This window comes from Panthera uncia, chromosome D1, assembly GCF_023721935.1.
Source record: "Panthera uncia isolate 11264 chromosome D1, Puncia_PCG_1.0, whole genome shotgun sequence".
Lineage (NCBI taxonomy): Eukaryota > Metazoa > Chordata > Mammalia > Carnivora > Felidae > Panthera > Panthera uncia.
Genome location: NC_064808.1, coordinates 12682375 through 12704509, shown reverse-complemented (window position 1 = coordinate 12704509; position 22135 = coordinate 12682375). Strand labels below are relative to the sequence as shown.

General features: G+C 39.1%; 3 protein-coding genes across 3 annotated transcripts; all 3 read right to left on the bottom strand.

Moving 5' to 3' along the window:
• Positions 1-3286: 3286 nt before the first annotated feature.
• Positions 3287-4255, bottom strand: LOC125911337 (olfactory receptor 5M10-like). Its single transcript, XM_049615224.1, has one exon. The coding sequence runs from the start codon at positions 4253-4255 to the stop codon at positions 3287-3289; it is 969 nt and encodes a 322-aa protein (XP_049471181.1).
• A 10507-nt stretch (positions 4256-14762) lies between these two features.
• LOC125915904 (olfactory receptor 1020-like) lies at positions 14763-15623 on the bottom strand. Its single transcript, XM_049621953.1, has one exon. The coding sequence runs from the start codon at positions 15621-15623 to the stop codon at positions 14763-14765; it is 861 nt and encodes a 286-aa protein (XP_049477910.1).
• A 5254-nt stretch (positions 15624-20877) lies between these two features.
• On the bottom strand, positions 20878-21831 carry LOC125915896 (olfactory receptor 5AP2). Its single transcript, XM_049621939.1, has one exon. The coding sequence runs from the start codon at positions 21829-21831 to the stop codon at positions 20878-20880; it is 954 nt and encodes a 317-aa protein (XP_049477896.1).
• Between the last annotated feature and the right edge of the window lie 304 nt (positions 21832-22135).

Below are 22135 nucleotides of genomic sequence, written 5' to 3'. Positions count from 1 at the left end.
AAAGTCCTAAAATGACATTATAGCAAGTTATAAGATTACCTGCCTATAAACATGCTGTGTGTAGATAACAACTCCAGAACTCAACCAATGCTATCATTTTGATGTATTTCTATATGGAGCTAGATTTTATAGACTTAGCCCATCTCGGAAATCTGCATTTATTCCATCACTCAGAAAGATTATTCATGGATGTAATAATAGTTGTGTCTATAGTATTTATGTTTTAGAGAAATGAAGGTAAAAGTAAAGTAGTCAGAATGTTTGGAAATATATATATATATATATATATATATATATATATATAAAATATTCTGTTAAAATAAAACAGACTTCCTTCCCAAGAATTGCTATGGAGACAACAAAGAAGTAAATACCCTCAGAGGATATTCCCTAATATTAATAACAACATAGTGAAATATTTACTCTCAAACATGACTACTCATAAGTATAAATGGTTGATGCTTTCTGGAGGGAAATCTACACATCAAAAAATTTAGCAAGAGCTTGAAAACTGTTCAAAACATGTAATTCAACAATCATACATCTAAGACCGATCCTAAAGAAACAATCAGAGACATATGTACATAGAGATATGAGTCAGTCTTAAAAACAATAGGATGCATAGATATGAAATAATGGTTTGGAAGATAATCCAAATGGAAGAAAACACACCAGAATGTTGAAAGCAGCTGTCTTAGGTAAGAGATCATAGGTAAATTTTGCTTTTATTCCTTAGATATTTCCATATTTTTCAATTTGCTTTTCTAGAATCAATGTGTTGTTTGTAATTAAGTTCAAGTATAATTTAATTATGGAGTATTAAGCTACATTAGAAACTGTATTTACTTGGGGTGCTTGTGGGGCTCCTTCAGTTAAGTGCCTGACTTGATTTCAGCCCATGTCATAATCTCATGGTTTGCAAGTTAAGCCCCACATTGTTGGGCTCAGCACCGACAGCAAGGACCCTGCTCCAGAGTCTCTCTCCATTTCTCTCTGCCCCTCCCCCACTCATCTCTTTCTCTCTCTCTCTCTTTCTCTCTCTTTCTCTCTCAAAATAAATAAATAAACTTAAAAAAAATTGGGGGGTGGGGGCACCTGGGTGGCTCAAAGCCTTTGACTTCAGCTCAGGTCATGACGTCACAGTTTATGAATTTGAGCCCAGTGTCAAGGCTCTGTGCTGACAGCTACAAGCCGGGAGCCTGCTTCAGTTTCTGTGTCTCCCTCTCTCTGCCCCTCCACTGCTTATGCTCTGTGTCTCTCTCCCTCCCGCCAAAATAAATAAACATTTAAAAAATGCTTTTTAAATGGTATTCATCAAAAATATTTAGTCTGCAGGAAATGCAAACTTTACATTATCAAGTGAAAGTCAACATTCAAATTTGTATTTGGAATAGGATTCCAATTTTGTCTTATAAATTATCACAATATATATGCATCTAAAATTGCTGAGAAGAAACATGGAAAAACAGAAACCAGAAACAGAAATTATCCCTTGGTTTAGACATATCACTGATAAGTTATTTATTCACATCTGTCTTTATTTTATAGTTATTTATAATGAACATGTGTGCTTTTATAATCTGGAAAACATATTCATAAAATATAGTCTAAATAGATCTACCATATATCAAAACTGCCTGATTTCCATGAAACACTAAGACAATTCTATTTTGATTGCACACAAATTATGTTTACCTGAATGTGAGAGGAATTGCATGTTAGCTATTATTAGCTATTACACCCTCATGATAATAACCATGACTTCATGTGGTGCAGTAATCTCATCCCTTTATTATCCCCAACATTCCCCCCAGCACTACAGCTTGCTGAATGTAACCACAATGAGAATAGGAAAGAGAATATTTGGAATCAAGGGGTTTGCCTTTCCGCTATTTAGTGGCTGAATGACTGTAGAAAGCCATTTAATCTCTCTGTGCCTAAGACTCCAAATGGTATAAATGGAGAGCATAATTTTCTCACAGATTTGTTATCTGAAGATTAAAATAAATAGTGATATATAAATGCACAGTAAAGTACAGCTGTATGACACATATGATTATTTTTGTGCATGTTGATTTTGTTGTATCCTATTTCTTTTTTTTTAATTTTTTTTTAATGTTTATTTATTTTTGAGACAGAGAGAGACAGAGCATGAATGGGGGAGGGGCAGAGAGAGAGGGAGACACAGAATCAGAAGCAGGCTCCAGGCTCTGAGCCATCAGCCCAGAGCCTGACGCAGGGCTCGAACTCACGAACCGTGAGATCGTGACCTGAGCTGAAGTCGGACACTCAACCGACTGAGCCACCCAGGCGCCCCTGTTGTATCCTATTGCTAAAGAACTTCTGAAGAGGCCTTCACCCAAGGAGTTAAACAACGAAAAAAATAAATCACAAATAGAAGTAAATAAATAGCATATAAAGAAAGACTAGAGAGGTCAACCATTTGGTTTAAGAGATTTGCCAAGACTGAGTTTACAGATTGGTTCCTGAAATTTACACATTGGGTCCTGGAAGCCATAGTGGTTCTCAGAACTAAAAAATAAAAGGAGGGGTGCCTGGGTGGCTCAGTAGGTTGAGCGTCTAACTTTGGCTCAGGTCATGATCTCCAGGTTCTTGAGTTCAAGCCCCATGTCGGGCTCTGTGCTGACAGCTGAGAGCCTGGAGCCTGCGTTGGATTCTTTGTCTCCCTTTCTCTCTGTCCCTCCCCCACTCATGCTTCTTTCTCTCTCTTAAAAATAAATAAACATTAAAAAAATTAGAAACAAAAAAAAGACTAGCTCAATCTGGGGGTACTTGGGTGGCTCAGTCAGTTAAGCATCTGACTTCGGCTCAGGTCATGATCTCATGGTTCGTGGGTTTGAGACCCACATCAGATTCCCTGCTGACAGCTCAGAGCCTGAAACCTGCTTTGGATTCTCTCTCTCCCTCTCTCTCTGCCCTTCCCCAATCTAGTTCTGTCCCTCTCTCTCTCTTTCTCTCTCTCAAAATAATAAATAAACATTAAAAAATATTTAAAAGGAAGCATACAATTATTCAGACAAAATAGAGAGTACTTTTGCAGTGATTCTCAAATATACTTTTTCAATTAGGATTCTAAATCTGGATATCAGCAACATTCTGATTCCTAGGAATTTCTTGCTTAAGAAAAAAGAGAGTTTGTTTTAAGTTAACCAAGTGTTCCACAGACTAAATGATGTTGGTCCTCAAAAAGAAATTGCATTGGGGACTCTATCACAGGAAGAACCCCTCTGTTACTCATTTCTAACCCCCATATTATCACAGACACTTATTTCAAATGAACAGATAACCAAATTTCAATTTTATGAAAGAGATTTCCCTGAATGATTTGCTGCGTAGCATGAACCACATCCTTGTTCCGTAGACTATAAATCAATGGGTTCAACATTGGGCTCAAGAAAGTATAAAAGACTGCAATTATTTTGGACTCCTCCACAGACTTCTCAGATGGGGTCCTTAAGTACATGCAGAAGAGGGTTCCATAAAATAGGGTGACTGTTGTCAAGTGGGAACCACAAGTAGAAAAGGCCTTGTGCCTGCCTTCAGCAGAACGGATCCTCAAGATGGCTGCAATAATGAGAAGGTAGGAAAGGACAATGATGAAGAGAGAGCTTGACAGAGTCAAGCCAGCGACTACAAACATCGCCATCTTTTTGACATAAGTGTCAGAGCAGGCCAACAGTATAAGAGGAGGATCTGCACAGTAGAAATGATTGATTTCAAGGGAGCCACAGAAGGACAAGTGAAAAGTCAGCAGTGTCTGGGAGAGTCCATTAAGGAAGCCACAAGTATAAGACACCATGACTAGAGAGATACAAACGTTCTTAGACATTCTGGTACTGTAATGTAGAGGGCTACAAATGGCTACATAGCGATCCAATGCCATCGAAGCAAGGATATAAAACTCAGTGATCACCAGGGCAATGAAGAGAAGACACTGTGTGAAGCATCCAGCATAGGAGATGGTCTTCTGGTCGGAGACGAAGTTGTGCAGCATATTTGGAGTGATATTGGAGGAATAGCCAATGTCTACGAAGGAGAGGTGGCTAAGGAAGAAGTACATGGGTGTTTGGAGGTGAGAATTGGTCCTGATCAGCATAATCATGCAGAGATTGCCTGCCAGCGTGATCAGGTAGATCACCAGAAACACCCCAAACAGGATCTTCTCCAGGACAGGGTCGTCTGTGAGTCCCAAGAGAATGAATTCTGTCACTGTAGTGTGGTTTGGGGGAGACATTTTCTTCTCCCTTGAAAACTGATAGTCTTAGAGAAAGTGAGGAGTTCCATCTGATCCAGATTCTGCATTTATTCCACCCATTTTATCATTTACTCATTGATATATTCATCTACTGGGAAATTTCTCTTCTCTTTTAACAAACACATCAGAACATCTACAGAAATATTTTTGTCCTGTATCTCTCGTGTGATCTCTTTCACTTTTTCTCTCTCTCTCTCACTTTTGCTCTTGCTCTCACTTGTATGTGTGAAATCACATTTATACTTGCCTTCTCGCAAGAGAGAATTCCATATTGGGTATTTTTTTTCAAATTTTATAAAAAGAAAAATACAAGAATTAAAAGCAGATATTAAAAACAGTCATTTATATCATTCAAATGGAAAATATAAAGGAAGTTGGGTTTCTAGGGTCTCCCCCGATCTGATAACCTATATTTTAGATACAAAATAGAAGAAATATTTAGTACACCATTTTCACCTGAAACCCATTGTGGTCTGTCTTCATTTTATTCAGAAAGCATTGAATTAGTAGGTTTATCTCTTGGTATATGGCAAGTCATGTCCTGAATGAAGAATCATTCCCTCTGTTTAATAAAGTTGCTCACTCATTTACATATACATGCACATGACTGAAAATATTTTTTTTTTCTGCTCTAAATTCTGGGTTTACAACATTGAACAAATTCCCTATCCTCATGAGGCCCATGTTGTAGGAGAAGGAACAGATATTAAACATATAGACAAGCCTATAGAATGTGATTCCAGTTAGAAGCCAGGAGTATAAAGAAATATGAAGATGGGATGCTTTTAGATAAACACTCAGAGAAGTCTCTTCCGAGAAAGTAGAATTTAAACAGTAAATAAAAACCCCAAGTAAATGGAGAAGAATGTGGGATTTCTCTGCTTGTTTGTTTGTTTCCATTTTTTGAGCGACAAACACATATATGAACATATTTGTTTTGGAAAGCACAAATGATGTTTAAATGTGGCCTTCGCTTCCAGCTGGAGCCATTATATCTCAATGTTTTACAAAAATAAGGTATGACTGGAAAACAATGTGCCTCAAGAGCTGTTCCCTAAAACTATTTTTATATATTCAATAAAATAATTGATTTTTTAGGGGTGCCTGGGTAGCTCAGTCGGTTGAGCATCCAACTTCGGCTCAGGTCATGATCTCACAGCTCGTGAGTTCGAGCCCCACATCAGGCTCTGTGCTGACAGCTCAGAGCCTGGAGCCTGCTTCAGATTCTATGCCTCCCTCTCTCTCTGCCCCAACTCACTCGCATTCTGTCTCTGTCTCTCTCAAAAATAAAAAAACATTAAAAAATTTTAAAACAAAAAAATAATAATTGAATTTTTAGACATACTACAAAATATTAGCATATGAATAGAAATATCAAGTACAATTGAGGAAATTAATTTTTTTGGTCCACACTGGCACTCATCTCCACACAAAAGAACAAACATATTTTTACTGAAGAAATGTAGAAAATGACCTACCTGTAAAAGCTGACTTTCTGTATTTTGTAAAAACAAGGTGGAAACATTTATAATGTATATCTCAGGTACATTCTCTAGAGTATTTCAGAAATAATTCTGAAGAACTAATTAAAATAGTTTTGTTCCTCAGGAGCACAGCCTTAATTTGGTGCTTTGAGATCCTACTTTCTCCTTTGAGGCCAAAATCTCTGCCTAACATCTATGTCCATCTTGGTACTGAGTACTGAGATCTTTAGCGGTGATAATGAAATCAGCCATCACCTTTAATACCATAGAAGAAGGAAAATATGAGTCTATGAGTTTTGTGTTCTTTGTATAGTAAAGATGAGAGGACTCTCATCAGAAGACGTCAGTGTCTATAGACACTGAGTTTAAGTCATCTAATGGGAGCAAAGGGAAGGAAGGCAGAGTCAGTGAGAGAGATGAGAAGCAGAAAGAATATACAAGGCAGAAGAGTAACATAACCAAGGACAGGAAGTAGAAGCATCATTCAGGGGTGAGGGCCCTTTAAAGGGAAGACACCATGGATTCATACAGGAACCAATCTGCCCCATTGAGTTAACTTCATCAACATGGTAAAAATCAAAGATGGGTCTGAGAGCCAGGATCATTCATAAAATTGATGATTCATAAAACTGGTGATTACACGAGGAGGGTTGAAAGTAGAATAAAGAATATTTGAACATCGGCACTGCATTTGTTAGAGAATAAAAGAATCTAGAGATGTTTTCACTAGCCTGTTATCTTGCAGTGCACTTAGTTCCAGATCAACACAATCCAAGGAATCAAAGTTAATACAATCCAAGAAATCAAAGTCAATACAATCCAGGGAATCAAAGTGTAGGCTGTCCAAAGACAGGAGAGGCAGCTCCGATCTTCAGATGTCCCAACCGTGGTGTGAATCTTAAAAATAGACATTGCCAGTTATTTTAGTAACAAAAGGTGGGTTTATTCGGGAAACAAAGAGAATTGCAATCTGGGACAAGCAAAATGGCAAAATTTCAGCCAAGTCCAGCCCAGTCTCTGTCCCTTTCTGCTTGTGCTCGCTCTCTGTCTCAAAAATAAATAATAAACATTATTTTTTAAAAAAGGAGAAAAAATAAAAAGACATAGATACAAAAGTGCTACAATAGTCAGATGGTTGAGAACATCCTACTGACATTATAAATTTGTTACTTGTGTTTTTGTGATTATTCCATTGGCTATCTTTTGACAAGTTATAGCAGATCCAACATTATGCTGGAAGTTTTAAATTTAACGTAATCAAGTTACACAAATTGGAAAGGAAAAAATAAAATTGTGCTATTCACAGATCACATGACAGTTTGCATTGAATCTCCATTCAAAAGGTGCAAAGTAAATGTTAACTAGATTTATCGTGATGATTGCTTGGCAATATATATTAATATTGAATCTTATGTTGTACGTCTGAACTAAATATATATGTATTTTGTACATATAAAGTCATATAATTATGTTTTATATATATTCAAAAACAGTTAAGAGTATATTTGGGAAAGTCACATGATTATAAGATCAATATACATAATCATTTATATTATGATGCAAAATCCAATTGTCACCAAAGTAACATGAATTACGGATAGAGATTACATCAGATGGCATTCACACACACACACACACAAAAACTATCTACCTCACATAAGGAGATCACAGAGACTCTGTGAGCAGGGTGAGCAGGTTCTTTTTAATTAGCGTTTAGGATGACTATTCAAAAAGGGGAACTTGTCATTGTTTTACAGGACAGTGGTGAGACGCCAGGCTTTGACAGGGTCAAAGAACGAATCTCAGGGGCCACAGAAAGTGAGCAAAGCTACAGAGTTTGAGAGAAAAGTATAAAATTCTCAAGAGTGAGCAAGGTCCCGACTGGGTTGCCGCAAGGATTTTTGTCCCCGACTTTTTATTGGGACCTTATCAGAAAGTTTGTGAGGCTCCACGCATGGCACCTAGCTCAGGTGTGTCTGGAATATCTTTATCCTGTTTGTTTGTTTGTTTCTTTGTTTGTTTCTCCCAAACCCCTGCTACCCCTTCAGCCTCCAGCTTGCAGGTGCACACTGCCTCCCTGTGGGTCCCTTACCTCTCCCTGCCTAATATTAACTCTTTCCCCACTCGATTGCATGTGAAAGCAGCCATAAGCTTGCACAGGGGTATTTAGAAAACATGCCGAGACACATTGAATGCTGTGTTCGCGATGCTTGTGCTCCTCCTAGAGAAGAGATTTAACATTATGATGAAGCAGAGGCCAGGGTCTGACCAGGGTTAAGGGGCTACTCGCTGCTCTGAGAGCTGGTATAAACTGGATGGGCTTGTTATTTCAGCTAAGAAATGCAGCGTCCTGCTTGTTCATTGACTGGAACAGAAACTGCTACGGAAACATACAGATGGGGGCACTAGGGTGGCTCGGTTCGTTAAGCGTCAGACATCAGCTCAGGTCATGATCTCACGGTTCCTGAGTTTGAGCCCCACATTAGGCTGTCTGCTGTCAGCACAGAGCCAGCTTTGGATTTTCTGTCCCCCTCTCTCTCTGCCCCTTGCCACTTGCACACTCTCTCTCTCTCTAAAATATAAATAAACATTTTTTTTTAATCTTAAAAGAAACATAAAGATGGAAAGATGGACAGACACATTTGGACTTCAGCAAGGCTTGGTTTTAAACTTTTCCCTTCCTCATTCTTGAAGCTTTGCCCTCCCTTTCACTTGCTTTTTTGTACAATCTTTTGTTCCAGGAACTGAGTATGGATATTGACACCTCGCTGGCTTCAGTGTGTACTTAGTAATAACACTCAAGTGGCCTGTGTTTTCCTATAAAACCCTTTAGCCTTTAGCCCCCGGTGGGCTTGCAGTCCTGGAGGCATTAGCCTGCTGCAGCCCCTGTGCCTGGCAAAATAAAAAATTATCTTCCTTCTTTATCTCCAAACTGTCTTCGTGCTACATACTTTGGCTCTGGAGCACAGAGGGCAGTTTTTGACAACAGAACCAAATCAATTCCCCGAGAAAACAAGCTTTAAATTTTCTGCTAGTTTTGGGGCGCCTGGGTGGCTCAGTCGGTTAAGCGTCGACTTCAGCTCAGGTCATGATCTCACGGTTGGTGGGTTCGAACCTGGCGTTGGGCTCTGGGCTGAGAGCTCGAGCCTGGAGACTGCTTCAGAGTGTGTCTCCTCTATTCCTTCCCCACTCGCACTCTGTCTCTCTCTCAAAAAATAAAGATTAAAAAATAAATTAAATTTTCTGCTAGTTTCAACCTCATTAACCCTATGGGGCATGGTTTCAGTCCTGCAGAAAAAAAACTCAAGAATGTACTCCAGGTAGGGCGCCTGGGTGGCTCAGTGGGTTAAGCATCTGAAATGGGCTCAGGTCATGATCTTACAATTCATGAGCTCTAGCCTCGCGGGTGAACATGAGCTCCACTTCCCCATCTGGTGAGTCCTGCTTCTCTTTCTCTCTCCGCCCCTTAGGGGATTCTCTCTCTCTACCCCTCATTCACTTGTGCGCGCGCTCTCTCTCTCTCTCTCTCTGTAAACAACAACAACAAAATGCACTTTATGTCGATCTGTACCTTTGAAACAGCACTGGGATTTTACCATGGATTTGCAGTGTCTCCTGTGGCCAGGCTATTTCCTGGCCTGGTAGAGAGTATTAGTTTCTACATTCCCTTTCTTCCCTTAAAATCCTTAACTACCGGGGTTTTTGCATTTCTTTGTTATTCTATCACCTCCTTGGATATTCTAACAGAAGTATGCTTGGGTAAGTAGAGCTTGTAGGGCACAGATCATGGACCTGAAATGACTTCTCTTGGGTCAGGAAAGTTTTGTTTTTCTGGGGACCCCTAACTCTCTGTTAACACAACCACAACTGAAAAACTTAAAAATAAATAAGTAAATATTACCTATAATAACATCAGAAGCATACACTACTTAGAACCGAATATAATAAAAACTACGCAAGAGATTTAATCTGAAAATCACAAAACACTGTAAAGGGAATATAGACTTAAATAATGGAAAGATACATATCACTTGTGGATTGGACAATTTGATGTTGTTAAGTTGTCAGTTCTTCCTGAATTGATCAATAGTTTGCTGTTGTTGTTTTTAACATTTTTTAAATTTTTTTTTTAATTTTTTTTAACGTTTATTTATTTTTGAGACAGAGAGAGACAGAGCATGAACGGGGGAGGGTCAGAGAGAGGGAGGCACAGAATCTGAAATAGGCTCCAGGCTCCGAGCTGTCAGCACAGAGCCCGACATGGGGCTCGAACTCACGGACCGCGAGATCGTGACCTGAGTCGAAGTCGGCCGCTTAACCGACTGAGCCACCCAGGCGCCCCAACATTTTTTAAATTTATTTTTGAGACAGAGAGAGACAGAGCATGAACGGGGGAGGGTCAGAGAGAGAGGGAAACACAGAATCTGAAACAGGCTCCAGGCTCTGAGCCATCAGCACAGAGCCCGATGCGGGGCTCAAACTCACGGACTGTGAGATCATGACCTGAGCTGAAGTCAGAGGCTCGAACGACAAAGCTCATGCGCCCCTTGATCAATAGTTTTAATGCAAGTCTAGTCAACCCTGCAGCAAGCTTATCTTTTTGAAAATTGATTCCAAAATATGTAGAGAGATAACTATAAAAAAATACTTAGATGAACCGAAGCTATTTTGAGAGTGAAGAAAAATTATCGAATGATCTAGCCTAACCAATCTTAAGACTTAATAAAAACTTACTGTACTGACAACAATGTGTAGATCTAAAGATAACAAACAGATTAATTGTACAGAACAAAGGATCCAGAAATGTATCTGGTGAGAGAGCGTAAGGCAGGCTGAGGGCAAAATACAAGCTACACCACTCCCACCAGGAATAGGTTTGCTGCTGACTGACAAAGGAAGGGACAAAAAACAACTGATTAAACCCATAAGAGTCTCCCCTGGTTTACAAGAAAAAGGCAATCCCATCAATGGTCTAAAGTCCAGGAACTCCCTTCTGTCTTAATGTTAATGCTCTGCTAGAGGGAAAAACAACCTTGGCTTGACAATAGCTAAGCCTTCGGTAATCTTTGAGTCTCTAGCATATGAAAGTCTCTTTGGAAATTCCTCTTGACTTTATCTCCCAGGACTCCATAAAACAGTCAACCCCCACTTTTGCTGTGCAGCTCTTCCTGCCCAAGGGTCCTCTCCCTTGCTTTGATAAAATCTTTTTGCACCAAAGATGTCAGTTAAGAATTCTTTCTTGGCCATTGGCTCCAGACCCCACGAACCCCACCATCACCCCAAAATTTCATCATATCCACTCATATATAGTCGGTGGGTTTTTGAACAAAGGTATGAAGGTGTTTCAATGGAAAATGCCACTGGAAAAATTAATCTGTAGAAAAATTTAACTTCAATTCCTATATCACATTATACTCCAATAGTCCAATATTAATTTGTTACGGATCATAGAACGAAATGTAAACACCAAATCTACAAGTTTCCAGGAACAAAAATAAAAGAATGTCTTCATGATCTTAAAGGTTACCAAAGTTTTCTTAGGAAGGACAGAAAAATCACTAATTGTGAAACAAATATATAAATTTTATGTCATCCAATTTCAAAGTATGCACTCTTCAAAAATAATGTTAAGATAATGAAACGGTAAGCCACAAGCTAGAAACAAATATTCGTATGGAATATTTTTGACAAGGACTTGTATTTAGAACACAAAAATATCCTCCACAACTCACTTATCAAAATAAACAACAAAATGTAGCAGGCACACTTCATAAATGAAGACACGTGAATAGTCAAAAACCACAAGAAAATAATTTCAGTTACCTATCATCTTCAAATAAATGCAGATTATTGAGAGACTAAGAAAAATTACCAGGTGTACTCACAACTGCAAAGAAAAGACTCCCCCCCCCCCCACCGCCGTTCCCGGAACCAGCCAGGGTGTGCCCAGTTGTGGTCTGACCTAAAGGTGGGAACCAATCAAGTTCTGCTGAGTGGTTTGAAAAAAAAAGGTGGGAACCAATCAAGTTCTGCTGAGTGTTCAAATTTAAATGTCAACCAATAACAGCTCTGTAACCACAAAAAAATCCCTAACTTGTTTGTGCCTGTCTATAAAAGAAGCCGTAAGATCCTTGCTCGGGCCTCTTAGTGTCACCGGCAACGAGTGCACGGAGGACCGGGTTCGAACCTGCAATAAACGACCCTTGCTGCTTGGCTTTGACTCTGGACTCTGGTGGTTTGTTTTTGGGGGGTCTCTCGAATGGGGGCATATCAATTATAACTACAACTGGATAGTTGCCACCTCCATGGCAAGAACTAAAATGATTGAGTGTGACAAAAGGAAGCAACTAGAACTCTCATGATGTGCCACATGATGGAATGCAAAATAATTTCACTACATTAGAAAACTGGTTATTTCTCATAAAATTCACTTAGGAACTTATACCTTGTTACAAAACTGACCCAGCAATTCTACTCTGAAGTATTTATCCAAGAGAAAAGAAGACACATACCCTCAAAGAAACTCAAGTGTATACTGGCAGATGCATAGATAAACAAAGTGTCGTATGTCCATACAATGGAATGCTGCACAGAAATAAAAATGAACACACTACGCATACACTGTAAATGAATCTCAAAAATATAGAGAGAGGGATCAACTGCCTGAAAGATAGAGCAATGAACTACCCAACCCTGCTCCTCTGCAAAAGAAACAAGAACACTGGCAAAAGATATCCAAATCAACGTTGACAGAACTCTGGGACTTAACCAAAGGCTTGCAGCAATCCCGGAAGTGTTTGTTCCATTAAAACGGCAGGGGATCTTGATGAGAAGGATGAGCTCCCCAGTTGTACAGTAGTCTTGAAAACCGGAATTGCAACTTTCTGGCTGCACTCATTGGTCAGACTGCATTGAACCTTCACTTCAAATTTCTACATTTCCTGGGGAATAAATTTACCTTCAAAAATATGACTGAGCAATCAACTTGGCTTTCAATTCAAGCGGATCAAATTATCCATGTTTAATACCGGAGTATGATGTTATGAGATCCAGCTTATACTATAGATTATAAACATGAAGAGCAAAAAGCTTTAGTACTGAAAGCTAAGATTTTCCTCAAACCCATTCTCTACTAGAAATTTGTTTAATAATTACATCAACGAACCCAGGAGCTCCTGGGTGGCTGATGTGGTTAAGAATCTGACTCTTGGTTTCAGCTTAGGTCATGATCTCAAGGTTCCCGGGTTCAAGCCCAGCATTGGGCTCTGAGTTGGCAGTGCAAAGCTTGCTTGGAATTCCCTCTTTCTCCTTCTCTCTCTGCCCCTCTCCTGCTCTCTCTCTCTATTGCTTTCGCTGTCTTTCTCAAAATAAATAAATAAACTTAAAAAAAAAAAAAAAAGATGGAGCCCATTAAACTATCTGATTTATCTCTTGGCTCTTCTCTTGTCTTTGTTTCTATAGTCACTGAAGCCTGGGAGGAACAAGGGGAGGAAAAAAAGAGAGAAGGAGGAGAAAGAGAAAGAAGAAGAGGAAGAGGAAGAAGGGAAGTAGTTAAATAGAGTTCTCAGTAGCGAATAGGAGCTGTCAAGGCAACTATTTATCGGCTTTCTCTCTGGAATAGGGGTCCAAAGAGTTTTTACCCAGCCGGATAGGACCATTTACTTTTCAAATTCCTATCATCACAAATTGCATATTCTTAGAGGATCAGGTACACTGAACCGAACAGGATAATAAAAGACGATGTTGTTTATGTTAGGCCATCTGACAAAAACAGAAGGAAGAAAACACATAAAACCCTCAAATCTAGGAACTATAGAAAAACAAAAGGAATAAGAGCGGCATCTTACAGGTTTTAGCCTAAAAGTCATGCTTCTGTACTGCCTTGTGGCCAGATTTTTTTTCTTGATCCTGTACCCCCTAAGGAAGGTCTGCTTGCTATTTTAATCCAAACATTTATTTGTAACTATCACAAACATACCAAGAAGCTTCTGGCTTCTGGTTTTGTTTTTCAGTATATTAGAGTAAGTAGCCAAAATGTAGTCACTTTAACATTGTTAGTTGGAGGGGGCGCTGATCATTTGAAATGTTTAATTTCAAACAAGATAACTTGTTTTAAAAAGAATAAAACGTCATCCAACAGATCATCCAACCAGATATAAGAGAATAACTTTTCTTTTTTTTTTTAAGTTTTATTTTTTTATTGAGAGAGAGAGAGAGAGAGAGAGAGAGCATGCATAAGCGGGGGAGGGGCAGGGAGAAAAGAAGAGAGAGGACCCCAATCAGCCTCCATGCTGTCAGGGCAGAGCCCAAAGTGGAGTTCAATCTCACAACCATGAGATCATGATGTGAGCCGAAACCAAGAGTCAGACACTTAACCAACCAAGCCACCCAGGTGCCCCATTAGTTTTCTTTTTTTGAGGACCTCTCAATCTACGTATGTGACATCATATTTTTATGATGTCATATTTTTATGATTTTTTCCAGTTCACTGGGGATAAAACGCAGTCTCTAAGCCCTCTTCAAGTCCTCTGGACAAATTCTGGCTCAGCCTGCCCCTTATCACCTGTCCTCTGGAAGTTATATAAATCACCATTCAATCATGGAGCTGTCGAGCAGGAAAAAAAAAGAGTCATTCCTTCTGCTATTCAGTCTTTATCTCATTTACTTTTATACTGGGTTTTATGTCTCTGAACAGGGAGTTGTATTGTGATAGCTGATTAGTTTCAAGCATAAAGGCTCTGTGGAGTTAGTGGGATTCATATAGAGGTTTAACCATATTCCCCAGGATGTCAAGACATTCGGCCCAACTCTACTATCAAAAACAGCAACAACAAAACTCATGGCAGAATGAAATGGAACCAGGATGAATGGAGGTGGATTTAGTCATTTCTACGTTCCTTCAGAGTTCTAAAATCTCACACTTTGTTGATTCTAAGTACAGAAGAATAGGTTGTTTTAAAAATTTTACCTAAGGAAGCTTTGACGTCCTTAGTTCTCAGACTCTAGATGAGAGGATTTAACATGGGAATGATCACTGTATAAAACACAGATACCACTTTGTCATGGTCCCTTGAGTAGCAGGAGCTGGAGTGCAGATACGTGAACAGAATAGTGCCAAAGAAAATAGTGATCACCATCAAGCAGGAAGCACAGGTGGAGAAAGCCTTGTGCCTCCCTTCAGCAGAATGGATCCTCAAGGTGGCAATGGGGATGTACAGATAAGAACTGAGAATAATCAGGAGGCAGCTCAGTTCATTAAAACTGGCAAAAGCAAAAACGACAACTTCATTGACACGTGTATCAGAACAAGAGAGTTTCAGGAGGGGTGTAGTGTCACAGAAAAAGTGGTTGATGACATTCAAGTGGCAGAAAGACAGCTGAAAGGTGAAGCCTGTGTGAATGGCAGCCTTCAGAAAGCCTGCAAGATATGCGGCCGATACCAGAAGGACATTAAGACACAGGGACATGGTGACTGTGTAAAGAAGTTTGCAGATGACCACGTAATGGTCATAGGTCATCACAGCCAACAGAAAGCCCTCAATTCCAGCAAAGGAACCAAAAAAGAAGAGCTGCGTGGCACATGCACTAAATGAAATGACTGGGTTCTCCACCCACAAATTCATTAGCATATTAGGGGCAATGACAGAAGAATAACAGAAGTCAACAAGGGATAAATTGCTGAAGAAAAAGTACATTGGGGTATGGAGATGTGAGTCACTCTTGATTAATAGGATCATGCCAAGATTTGCAAACACAGTTATCACATGGATGACTAGAAATACCATAAAAAGAAGAAACTGTAGTTCTGGATGATCCCTGAATCCCATGAGAATAAATTCAGCCACCGTTGTATGGTTGCTCATATCTTTGTCTCAGAATGGATGATTCGTTTGCTAAGATAAGAAAGAAACCGAGAAAATAAATTGCTCAAAGAAAAAAAAAATACCAGGAAAATAAAATAGTTCATTCTCTGCTATAATTAAGATTAGTTCTTAAATGCCCAGAAGACCTGTGTATTTAACCTCTTTATTTGCTTATTGCAGTGAAGAAAACTTCCTTAAGTAAACTCAGTAACCTATTTTCTTTTTAAAAGTAAAGTGTGTGTGTGTGTGTGTGTGTGTGTGTGTGTGTGAAGTCTTTGATGATTGACCCTATTTATACATAGCCTACGCTAACTTCCAACTTTTCTTTCCTCCCCCCTTGCCCCTACTGCCTTCACTTCCTACGATCCAATTCCTTTGCATTGGCCTTGGCAATTAAACATACCATACAGTTGAATATCCTTGCTGTGTGCAAGACTGCATTTCCTGTTTTCTCTTAAGCCCATTCTGATTGGGCTTGCACCCTATCACTCCACAGAAACACTTCTTGCCGAAGGCGTCAGGGATGTTTACATTGTCAAACCCCATGGTCAATTCTCATTCCTCATCTTTTTGATCTATCAATAACATTTGAGGGAGTTGATTTCTTACTACTCCTCAGAAGACTTTTTTCTCTCATCTGCTAGGACAGCAGACTCTGAGTTTTCCTCCTACCAAATGGATTGTTTCTTCTCAGTGTCTGCTTATTCCTCCTCTCCTTTCTTAGTCTTAAGGTTGGAGGAGCTCAGTCCTCAATCTTTCTCTCTTTCCAATTTACACTCTACCAAGCTGATTATTCAATTTTGCCAGCGTAATTACCTTCTATATACTTAAAACTCCTGAATTTGTATCTCCAGCCCTGACCTCTTTTCCAAACTCCAGACTTGTAGTTCAACTGCTTGCCTACATCTCCACATTAATATCAAAGAGCAGCTCAACATAACCCAAAGCTGAATTTCTCAGGCCCTTCCCTAAGTTGCTCCAAACATAGCATTCCTTATCTCAAATTAATGACAACTCTATACTTTCATTTGCTCAGATGCAATTAAATAAATATTGAAGAAATTGATCTCTTCTCTCTCTCACACGCTATATAACCAGTCCATCAGATAATTATGTTGGGTCTACTTTCAAAATATTTGTATTAACTACCTCCTACCACCTCCATTCCTACCAAGACCTCAGCCAACATTATCTTTCACCTGGATTATTACAACAGTCTTTTAACAGGTCTATCTCTATATTCACACGAAATCCTACCTTATAAGATAACCAATTGAAAAATTTTGTAAAGCTCTACTTTATGCCTATATGTATATATACAAACATACTCACATTATATATGGCATTCTTGCTACAAAAATTAATTTTCTCTGTTTTACACATACACAAGTATGTATACACATGGATATACATGTATATATACATCCATATATGTATGTGTCTGTATATACTGAAAATTCTATAAAATTCTGATTTGTTATTAGTGATCCTAAATCCCTGTCTTCTAAAAACAAAATCCAGGGGGCACCTGGGTGGCTCAGTCAGTTATGTGTCCAACTTCGGCTCAGGTCATGTTCTCATGGTTTGTGAGTTTGAGCCCTGCATTGGGCTCTGTGCTCATAGCTCAGAGCCTGGAGGCTGCTTCAGATTCTCAATTTCTCTCTCTCTCTCTCTCTCTCTCTCTGCCCCTCCCCTGCTTGCTGTTTCTCTCTCTCTCTCAAAAATAAACATTAAAAACATTAACAGGGGCGCCTGGGTGGCTCAGTCGGTTGAGCATTCGACTTCGGCTCAGGTCATGATCTCATGGTTTGTGAGTTCGAGCCCCGCGTCAGGCTCTGTGCTGACAGCTCAGAGCCTGGAGCCTGCTTCGGATTCTGTGTCTCCCTCTCTCTCTGCCCCTCCCCTGCTCATGCTCTGTCTCTGTTTGTCTCAAAAATAAATAAAACATTTAAAAAAATTTAAAAACATTAACAAAGAAATAAATCGAAATAAAAACAAAATCCAAATTAGTTTAGTTGAAACATTAAATTTAGTGTTTCAGACATATCATAATTGAGATGGTTAATTACTTGAATGTTTTTTGAGTTGTCTCAGAATGTTTCGATATCCGAACACTTTCAGATAAATTAAACCGTCTTACCTTTGGCCTTAAGAGATCTTCACTAGAAGTAATTGTTTTTACTCTTAGTTTTGTTTTCTTGCTTTGGGAGGAATACCAGTTTTCTGTCTCACAGTGTGAAATTTGTAGCTGGGATGAAAATGCAAGCGGTGGAAGAGACCCAGCTATGACAGAATTAAGACACGGTTAATTCAAAGAAGAGTAGAAAATGCTGCTGTTGAATCTGAAAGCAGACGGTCCACCTTATCAAGTCTGTGATGATTCTCTTGAGAGTTAGTCTCTGCAAAACACTAAAAATCGAAAGCTTGAAAGGTGCCAATCCAAAATTAAGACACACATTTGCTCTTCACTGAAGTAATTAAACTACTTTCTCCCCAGTGAACAACTTATACCCTGGAGAGTAACTTAGGCACGTAGAGAAGTACAGAAGCTATTGCATGGTCCTGAGACTCCATGGAGCATGACACTAAATTAAACGGTACGAAATGGACCAGATCCAGCCTCCACACTTCAGAATTCCACTTAAAATGGGATTGCTCTTCATTTCTACTAGAATATGGCTCTCTCGGTGCATTAATTAATTAATTAATTAAACAAATATCTACCAGTATCCTTGGTACTGAGAGAGTAGCCAATAAAACCTATCTTGTTCAATCCTTCATGCAGCTTACAGTCTGGAGTCGGGGTGTGGACAGTTATCACAGGGTGATCAGAAAAAGTGAAGTCCAAAGACACTTGGTGAACTACCAGGCTTGTTTGATCAATCACTTCTTCTCAAACACCTTCCTCATTGCATGTCTTTTCCTCCTTTCATTTGTTCATACTGGTCCACACATATGTGTCTCCTGCTATTCCTTTGGCAAACCGAGAATTTTGCCATTTTTTTTTTTATACTTTATACTTTATACTTACTGTAAGTATACCTGAAATGCTTTTCCACAGACATTCAGATGATATTACCTTTATTCAAGCCTTGATCAAATGTTATTTCCACAGAGAACTCTTCTCTGACACCACCATTCCCTACTCTAATACCTGGTTTTCTATTCTTCAAAATACCACTCATACCCATGTCAAACACGTGCACATGTACACACACACACACACACACACACACACCTATGCACACATACATGCACATTTGGCATAGAAAATAAAGTCTTCCTCACTGAAATATAAGTTTGGGAAGATTAGAACCTTTAATTTTTTACCTGCTATATCTCCAGTATGTGTTACATGCTAGTTTTTCCATTAATAACTTTTTGACTGTTTTATTGAAGTATACATGTGCCCAGATGCAACAAATTATATACATTAAATGTGGGCAGAGTTTTGTATGAATAATTTTTAATGGATTATGGCTCAAGATATAAAGCGTGTGTATTTCCTTATTCTAAGCACAAACTATGGACAAGTAGCAGGAAACACAATTTATACCTTAATGTGGAAAAGGATATTTTAAGCTCAAAGATACACAGGTGTGAAGCTAAGATATAGACCCTCCTAGTAGTACAAAAGTTGTAATCTCCTGAAATACCAAGTAAACATAAGACAGAAGAACAATGTTTAGAGACAGTAATGTGAAGCTCTTATGTGTCCTTGACAAGACTGGGTTCAATGGAGAGGCAGTACAGAAACACAACTGGAACATGCAGTGGGATTCGAGAAAGTAGAGACGAGGGGTACAGGTAGTTATTTTGAAAACATTCATTGTAAAGAGAGCAGAGAAATAAGTTGGTGACTGGATAAGACTTTCAGCCAAAGAAATTATTAACAAGGGTGATACTAGAAGATGCTTATAAACAAATAAGAACATTCCAGTAGAGTGTTTTGAAGTAAAGTTTACGGAAAGCTCCAAATGTGTGCCAGAACTGGGTTTAGGGACAAGCAAGGGATACAATATCCATTTGACAAGTGGGAATAAGAGTATATGTAAAAAGATTAGAGACGGCAAGATGGGGATGATCTTGTCTAAATGTTTTTGTTTTGAAGAAAGAAGTATGACACAAGATCGGCAGTAGAGCATGGCATGCTGAGATGTGTTCTCTAATTGTACTAAGCAGCTTCAAGGGAGGACAGAACAAAGAAACAATTTAGTTTCACTAAGTTGGGATTTAGTCAGATGTGCAGAATGGAGAGAAAGTAGAGCATGGAATTGAGGGTGATTGAGGATGAGTCGTTATTTGATGGACCATGGAATTTCAGCTGGGCACTGAGAGTAGCGATGAATATTGATCAAGGGCAACTCGTCTCAGGTTGGTGAATAAGAAGCAACAGAAGGACAGATATTATAGCATATGAGCCAGAATAAACGGCAACAGGAAGGAGGATACCAAGCATGATACAGTTTTGAATATCTTTGAGAGAAACGTTGATTAACACTTGAAAGTGGAAGTTATAGGAGGATGGAACTATTCAGAGTGGACATGGTGAATTAACACATTCTTTGTGGTCTCTAACCAATTTGGGGGGTGGGGAGTGAACTGATCTTACTTGGAGCCTGAGAAGTACTGGTGTGCTCCCTCAAGGTCTCGAAGGGATAGTGAGATGGAGAGAAATAGGGAGTAGACATTTACCTGATTCCAAATCATCGGCCTCCTTTGACATGCCATCTCATGGAAGAAGGCAGTTCCCCCATTGTTCCTACACTGACAGTGCCCTGCCCCACTACCATGAACAAAAGATAGGCAATTTACTTTCAATACACATTTATTGAAAACTATACGAAACTCTGGGAGAAGTGAAGATTAAAAGTTAAAGTACGTTGAATCATTACCCTCAAAATATTCCAGTTAATTCACAAAATCAGGAAAATACTACTCTGTTATTGCAGTTGTACCCGTATTATAGATATCAGATCAAGAAAAGCTAAATATTGACATTGGATCGTAAGCCCAAGTCAGCCAAATCTAAGTATTTTGATACTTTACCAAGCACCAACCTCCCCCCACTGTGTTTATTCATCATATAGGCCCATGAATGCACATTTAAAAAACCAGAAGATTTAGAAGTATACCCCCATTTTAAACAATCAACTTTAATATACACAAGCACACAGAGCTTAAGCAACCAGACAATAAAATTAACGTGAAAACGTATTTTCTTCTGCATAACAGGATGATATATAACATGGCTTTACAGTATGTGTTTCTGTAAGATCTTCTTTAGGGCCCCTTTCACATCCTTATTTTTCAAACTGTAGATGAGGGGGTTTAACATAGGAATCACTACTGTATAAAAGACAGAGACAATCTTGTCCTGTTCCATTGAATAGCTAGATGTAGGGCGCAAGTACATGAAGAGAATTGTCCCAAAAAATATGGTGACAGCCATGAGGTGGGAGGCACAGGTGGAGAAGGCTTTGTGCCTGCCCTCTAAAGAGGGAATCCTCAAGATGGCAATGAGGATACACAGGTAAGAAATGAGAACAACCATAACACAAGTGATGACATTAAAACTGGAGAAAACCATGATCACAATGCCATTGATGCGAGTGTCAGAGCAAGACAGCTTGAGCAGGGGTGGGGTGTCACAGTAGAAATGGTTGATCCTATTAGAGCCACAAAAGGACAATCTGAAAGTCATTCCTGTGTGTATGGCTGCATTCCCAAAGCCTGCTAGGAAAGACGTAGCTACTAGCAAGAAACAAATTCTCCCAGACATGAGAACTGAGTACAGCAGAGGGTTCCAAATGGCTGCATAGCGATCATATGCCATCATAGCCAACAGAAAGCATTCAGTCCCCAAAAAGGAGCCAAAGAAGTAGAACTGGGCAGCGCATCCATTAAAAGATATGGCTTTGTTCTCAGCCACAAGGTTCACCAGCATCTTAGGAGTGACAGAAGAAGAGTAAGAGGCATCAACAAAAGAGAGGCTGCTGAGAAAGAGGTACATTGGAGTGTGGAGACAAGGATCCATCTTAATTAACACCATCATCCCTAAATTACCCACCATGGTTGCCATATAGATTAACAGAAACAATCCAAAGAGGACACTCTGTAGATCTGAATTGTCTGAGAGTCCTAAGAGGATAAATTCTGTCACTTCTGTTTGATTTCGTCCTTGGACCTCTTTCATATATCTTCTCATTTCAGCTGCAAGAAGATGAAGCATGGCATTTGGTCAGATATAAACATGAAAGAGCCATAAACATCTTTTTATTGACATGTATATACAGAAATTCCAAAAATGTGTTGGGCTTGATGTCAAGTCAAAAGACATCAAAAGACTCTGCTAAGTTCTAGGTGTACTGCCTACTAACTAATGACCTTGAGATGAGTGACTTAATATATACGTTAACCTAGCTCACGTCTAGCATTAACTGTTTATTGGATAATTATACGAACTTAACCTTAAGATGTATCTCTCTTCATTATTTATGACAAATAAATTA